General features: G+C 26.4%; 1 protein-coding gene across 1 annotated transcript; it reads right to left on the bottom strand.

Moving 5' to 3' along the window:
- Positions 1 to 455: 455 nt before the first annotated feature.
- On the bottom strand, positions 456 to 856 carry LOC108560047 (cysteine--tRNA ligase, cytoplasmic-like). The gene is made up of 2 exons (XM_017917473.1): positions 802 to 856; positions 456 to 752 (listed from the first exon to the last, which is right to left on the bottom strand). The coding sequence occupies exons 1-2, from the start codon at positions 844 to 846 to the stop codon at positions 630 to 632; spliced, it is 168 nt and encodes a 55-aa protein (XP_017772962.1). The 5' UTR covers positions 847 to 856; the 3' UTR covers positions 456 to 629.
- Positions 857 to 7,131: the final 6,275 nt, after the last annotated feature.

Raw genomic sequence — 7,131 nt, 5'->3', positions numbered from 1 at the left:
TTTTTACTTTTAAATTGTAATAATTTCTATTTTTTATATAATAATAAATTATGTTGAAAATACACTAAAACTTTTTTTGCATTCTGTTAAGATACATTATAAATTAAAAAGTAAACATGATTTTACTGATATAATGATAATTAAGAGTATCACAGCTTTTCACGACCAAATTTTGACGATTTTGGACTTGTCTAGGAACGCATCGTAAGCTCTAGACTTAGGTCTTACTGTACTTCGAAAAGATGCAATTATGAATATTTGGTTGCATAACGACTATACATGTGTAAATAGAATATTAGGTTGCCTGAATATTTTTGCTATTATATAAATTTAAAAAGATACTAAACATTAGTTACATTATTTTACAAAGCTACATTTAAATAAAGTCAATAATTTGAATAGGTTGTAGTATTTCATCAAATGAAAAGAAAAAGTATTGATAATTATAAGAGCACTTTGTATATTAAATATAAGTAGTATAAAATTACACAATGATTTATATTACACTATAAAATGCACAATAGTTAGAGAAACAATGTTTTCAACACTATCTTTCATAAAATTAATCATTAAATGGTTAATTAATAAGTTCTCGCATAATAAATAATCATCGGTGATTCATCGTTCGTTCAAGATTTCTGACTAGCTAAATATTCTTGATATTTCTTTTCCTGAGCTTGCTGCAGCTTTTGCAACTTCTTCATTTGACCTTTGCTGATCTCCTTTCCTTCTAAATCGTGTGTCGGTAAACCCTAGAATAAAATAACGTTAGTGACTTGTATATTATATACAAATTCTTACATTTTCATCGAATTTAGAGTACTTATCAGTTTCGGATTTAAACATTTCAGTAGGCGGAATCTAAATGCATTCTTATAACACATAAACCAATAAACAGTAACAAATATATAAAGTAATAATAAACAAAATTTATTGTATAATAAAATAAATAATAAGAATTGAATCATAATTGCATAGAAGACATATTTCAAACTAAATACTCTCTACATGTATATATGGTTGCCTATATCAATATATACCCGTGTAATTTTCAATTAACAAAAATCTATTCTGTTAATGCAAAAACTTACATCTATTGAATACATAAATATTGTTTGCTTATGAATTATCCAGCTTAAAATTACACATTCTACTTATTGTCTAAATAGGCAACGTGTGAATAAGAAATAAAATAAATAAAATGTGAACAAATTAAATTTATTATTTGAAATTTGTATTAAATGTTATAAATATTTCACTTATTTATAATTCTGTCTCAATGAAAAATAAAAATACTTCATTTTTTTTGGATAAGTAACTTTATTTTTGCATTTATTATTTGAGATATTAGTTTTAAGAGCTAATTGATGGTAAAGAAATTTTAAATTGATACTAGAGATTGTTTGATTTTTATACTTTTAATACAATAAGCTAATATTAACCACTTGACATACAATTAAAATATATTTTTTTTAACAAAAATTTTAAGTATTATTTATTTATACTAATAAACTAAACTGAAGAATTCTTAAAGATGACTTTAATTGATGTATATTTATTTGGTTCGCGTATTTGATTCTAATTTTCAAATCAATTCTTCCATAATTTCTGAAAAAAATGATAATATCTTACGAATTTCATTCATTGCTGCTGGATAAAGGTTTTACTCATTGTCAAACGTTTTTGAAATATATTTTCAGAAGTTTTGCAAAGAATAGAATTTAACTGTAATTTTCTCAAACCAAAGCATTGATTACCAGGGTTTGCTGTAAATTACTTTATGTTTGGATTATTCTAAATCAATTCTTCTATAATTTCTGACGAATTTCATTCATTGCTGCTGGATAAAAGATTTACTCATTGTCAAACGTTTTTTAACTATAACTTCATAAGTTTTGCAAAATGGACTAAAATTTGACTCTAATTTTTCTTAAAACCAAAGCATTGCCATAGTTTGCAGTATATTTATTTATGATTGGATTAATCTAAATAAACTCGTCTATAATTTCTGACGAATCTCATTTATTGCAGCTGGATAAAAGTTTTACTGCTTTTCGAACGTTTTTGAATCAAGTTATATGATAAGTTTTGAAAATAGAAGTAGAATTTAACTCTAATCTTATTAAAACTAATGCATTGATTGCCAGGGTTTATTATAAATTACTTTATCTTTGGATTATTATAATTCAATTCTTCTATAATTTCTGATGAATCTCATGTATTATAGCTGGATAAAAATGTTATTCATTGTCAAACATATTTGAACTATAATTGTATAAGTTTTGCCAAAAGGAGTAAAATTTGAACCTAATCTTCTTAAAACAAAAGCATTGATTGCCAGGGTTTGTTGTAAATTACTTTATATTTGGATTAGTCTAAATCAATTCTTCTATAATTTCTGACGAACTTCATTCATTGCTGCTGGATAAATGTTTTACTCATTGTCAAACGTTTTTGAAAGGAGTAAAATTTTACTCTAATCTTCTCAAAGGCAAAGCGCTGTTACCACAGTTTGCAGTAAATTACTCTATGTTTGGAATATTCTATATCAATTTTACTATAACTTCTGTCGAATTTTATTGGATAAAGCTTCTGGATAAAGGTTGTACTCATTTACGAACGGTTTTGAACTATAGAAGTTTTGCTAAAGGGATTAGAATTTAACTTCAATCTTCTCAAAATAAAAGCTTGTTCTTTTACAACTTTAAAAATGTAATAGTTATTAGTTTTACCGTCTTATAGAATGAACATTCGAAAAGAAACTTTAGACGTTTGAATCACGTCATTTCATATTAAAAGGGTTAATCTTCCAATTAATTTTGAGGAAAAGGGAGAAAATTTGGGTTTGTTGAATTATGCAGGTCTGCGTAAAAGGATAATAACGATGTATGTAATGGGACATTGTTGCATGCGACTACACGCATATAAACGTATATGTTTTTATATATATATATAATTTTATTTTATTATATCCACATCCCATTTTGCATGCTCGCACGTGACTAGTAACAAACTGTGACACGAAATCCGGGCATATTCGTAATAAAGGTAGGAAAGAAACACGCGAAAGAAAAACAAGCAAAACTGACACTTGACATGCAAAATCACTACCAATTCGAGGATTTCTGCTTATTTCGTTCGTGCGTATTTCTGTTTATTTCATTCTCCTGCCTTACTTTCCATTCCGTTCATTCATTCATTCACTTCAGAAATCGCATTTATTCGTACCCTCTTCAAGCCGATTTACGTACGAAATAAATTAAATTAGACTAAAAAAAAATAGAAAATTCTCCTTTCGCAGAATCATCCCTTGGTGATTCTGTTTATATGTTGATCATCTGTTATTCGTCGTATGCAAAGTTCACTATTATTTCCATTTCATTTTTTTGTGGTGATGGTTTGTGTAAATTGGGGTTGGACCGCATGCGGATAAGGATCAATTGAAATCCACTTCCGGCCGATTAAGTTCTCAAGTGCGAATTTAAACTCAGCTGCAACAATTTCCCTATTTTCTACGTTTTTCTCTTCAATTTTTTTTTTGTATGTGTGTCTACATTTGCATCGGTCATACCTATTGTGACAATTAACTCAAAATAAGTGGGCCTCGTTAGAATTGTATAATGTGGGGTGGGAAGACCCTTGTCCGAAAATCCGATCACCTTTGTTGCGTTTATTCAAATCGGCATAGGAAATCAACTGGCGGAAATTCCGGTGCATTGATTGACAGGAGACGTCGTCGTCTTTATGATTTGCAAGTCTGCGTCATTACTTCCAGAAAATTATTCAAATTCACGGGTAAACTTACTTTCTTCCCAGTTATTGTCATCGCCAGTTGATACAAATTTGAATAGATTTAACGGATTTTTCACGTTCCTCACACATCACTGATATCACATCATGCATAACATACATATAACTTCGATACTTAACCGATTTTCTTTGATCTTAATCATTTGCAAATCTAACGTATCTGAGAGAATCTACGGAGAATATGCTAAAATAACAATTGCTGATTCAAAAAGCTCTTAGTTCAATAACAATAATAAAGATTACTTAGTTTAACGTTCGTTATATTTAAATTTCATTGAATTAAACAATTCTATAATTTATTTGTGTAGAAAATGATAGTTTTCTTGATATTTTTTCATTTATTTTCTTATAAAACAAAAGAAATAATAATATGACAGGAAATATTAACTTTATTTAATAATAATTAATAAAAATGGACTGATGTCTTTTTGTCACCTTATGTAAATAAACCTAAAATAACTTTTTTAAACTTCATCTATCAAAGTTTGCATTGTTTTTAACAATATAATTTTTATATAAATATGTTTGAAGATTTTTAAGTAAAATTAAACATAAATGAAAATAGTTTAAGAAAATTATGAATTTCAATGAATAGTTCTTACTTTTTTTGTGTCATTGTTAAATTTTTATATTTTTCAAATATTTTATGTACCTTAGAAAAATGATAACTATAATAATATACATAAATACCTGCACTATTTGAAACCGGACTAATCGAGGACTCTAAAACCGCATAAAAGTAAACAGCACAAAAAGAGACTTCGCTTCATAGAGTGAAAATAAAACAATCATTTTTGTATATAAAGTATTTTGTGTACTATTGTTTATAATTTATTTTGCACAAATAAAAATTAATTTATAAAATTTATTTTATTTTGTTAAATACAATAAATTAGGACAGAAAGTCCTATGGTCAATAGCCCTTTGAAGCAGTTAACTTTTTTTGGTTTATGATATTTATATTATTGTATTGATTTTTTTATTTTGTAATTTTCTGTTATAATAAATATTATTATTATTACAATAAATTATATTTTGTTTTTTTTACCTTCTTTTGTCTCAAGGCATACTTGAACCTAAACTTAAACTTTTGCTGCACACTTGAGCTTTTATGCTTTGGATTTCATTGGAAAATAATTAAATTAATTATCTTATGATATCCTTAGAATCTTTCACGACACACTGATTGAAAAGTCACTTAATTGATGATTAATTTAGAGTGCATTTTATCTTTTTAATTAAAATTTGTAAAAATATAACAAATCCTTTATTATGATCATTATAATTTTGTATATACTTTGAAATGGAATAAACTTATTAATATTAGCTTAAACTTTATGCTAATTGGATTACATAAAATGTCTTTAAAATTTGTAATAAATTATTTAACATATTGAACAAAAACTCCTATAATTTGTAAGTAATCAAAGAAGTATTTTTATTTTAATGAATAATTTATAATGTTAAAAGGTAGGGAGAACAACATTGATTTGCAATAAAAATATACAAAAAGTGTATATTTACTATTATTAATGGCAGATAAGTCCTAATTCGAACTAAAAAAAATAATTTTATATATTGCATTGCATTTATATTTTAAAATAAATTCGGCATTTTTTTGTTAATTTTTAATAAATATTGTTCATATTTATCACAAATACTATTTTATACTTTAAAAATGATAATAATCTGTACATAAAAAACTTTTATACAGTGGAACCTCGCTTAACGAGTTTAATCCGGATTTTTACTGAAATTTTTAGTGAAACATATTCAAAAATACACATAATATCTGTATACAAGTTTTAAAAATGATGTAGCAGGCGCGCAATCTGTGACTTCTCTTCTCATAGTCACTCGTAATGCGAAACGTTGTCATTTATCTTAAAATTCATTTTGCTCGTTAAGCGAGGTTCCACTATAATTTTATAAGAAAAAAAGTCACTCATGTATATCAATTATCAAAATAATTAATTTTATTATTTTTACTACAATTATTGATATTATTATATTAATAAGTACACAATGGATATGAACATTATTTTATAGGATAAATTGTTTTAATTCAATTCCAATAAATGTAATGTATTTAACATAATTTAGTTTAATTCTAATTAATACCTAAAATTGTATTAAAATTAATGTCGTTGCATGTTTGCGAAAGGTTCAAAGTTTTTAATTATAATTTTTGTCGTAATAAAAATTTGTAATCAAATGTTTATGTGAAAATGTGGATATTTTTTAATTCATGGAACTGAAACTGATTCTTTAATAAACACATTTTCCTATACAAAAACTCAGAAAAAGCAAAATGTCGTTACCAAATTTTTTTATTAATGTAAAATTAATAAACTCTTAGTAAACCATATCGATTTCGATAATGGTGTCTGCGGGTGTTGAATTTCATGCACCTTTTAATAAAAAAAGAGAAGCATATTTAAATTTGTTGACAAGCCCCATTGTGCGCGGCCCCAAAATAATGAAGTCCCGGATAAAAGGTAACAGTCAAAAATCAGTCAACACTGTGCCCACATTTCAATATTTCTTTTTTTGTGTGTGTATATGCGATTTGCATTATTGGGGTCCGGCAAATGTACATTGTTGCGTTTGCGAATGATTGACACTTACGCAATGAAAGCCGATATTTAGAAGGAAAAAAAAATGGAAAAAAAGTCATATGCTTGCACAGTGGATGCTTGTTAGACACTATTCTCGAATAATTTGAATATGTTTCTATTCGATTTCCTCGAAAGTGTAAAAAAATATTGTATATAAATGCGGAAATCCAATACTATGATTGACAGGAAATGTGGAGAAAAGGAAGTAAATTTAATAATCCTTCGATGATTTTTTTTTATAAAATAGTATAGTTCATTGATTTTGGCCGTTAAAAATCATACGTTGAATATGTAAAAAAAATATGTAACTTTATACCTTTTTTCTACTTATCCTAGCAACGGGCAAAATTTAAGGAATACTTGATCATTTGTGAAGTAATTTTATTGAACACATTTGGAGTAATTAAAGTTACATAACTCCATTTTCAAATTTATAACCATTTCACACTTACCATTTCACCATTTAAAACTATTTCACACTTACCTCGCATAGTACGGCTTCGATCAGTCCTGATTCATTGGTATTCGTAAGCTGTTTCAAAATCCTCGTTTATCCGGATTATACAAGATATTGCTGTAAATTAATGCAGGTTCATTTTTTTTCTTAATGATAGTTAATTCAAAGACAAAATTTGAGGTGATTTAAAGTCTTTGATTAGTCCAGTAATTAATGTTTACCAAATAAAAATGTAACTTTATACGT

The sequence above is a fragment of the Nicrophorus vespilloides genome, unplaced genomic scaffold, assembly GCF_001412225.1.
Source record: "Nicrophorus vespilloides isolate i.1.1-1 unplaced genomic scaffold, Nicve_v1.0, whole genome shotgun sequence".
NCBI classification, from domain to species: Eukaryota; Metazoa; Arthropoda; class Insecta; order Coleoptera; family Silphidae; genus Nicrophorus; species Nicrophorus vespilloides.
Note: the sequence above shows the minus strand (reverse complement) of the source record. Positions and strands in the feature narration are given on the sequence as shown.

Bases quoted from the DNA above. Each gene is read 5' to 3' on its own strand.
- LOC108560047 (XM_017917473.1), bottom strand. From the start codon at position 846: ATGTTTAAATCCGAAACTGATAAGTACTCTAAATTCGATGAAAAT. The intron at 753-801 runs GTAAGAATTTGT...ATTTTATTCTAG, and splicing joins ACTCTAAATTCGATGAAAAT to GGTTTACCGACACACGATTT.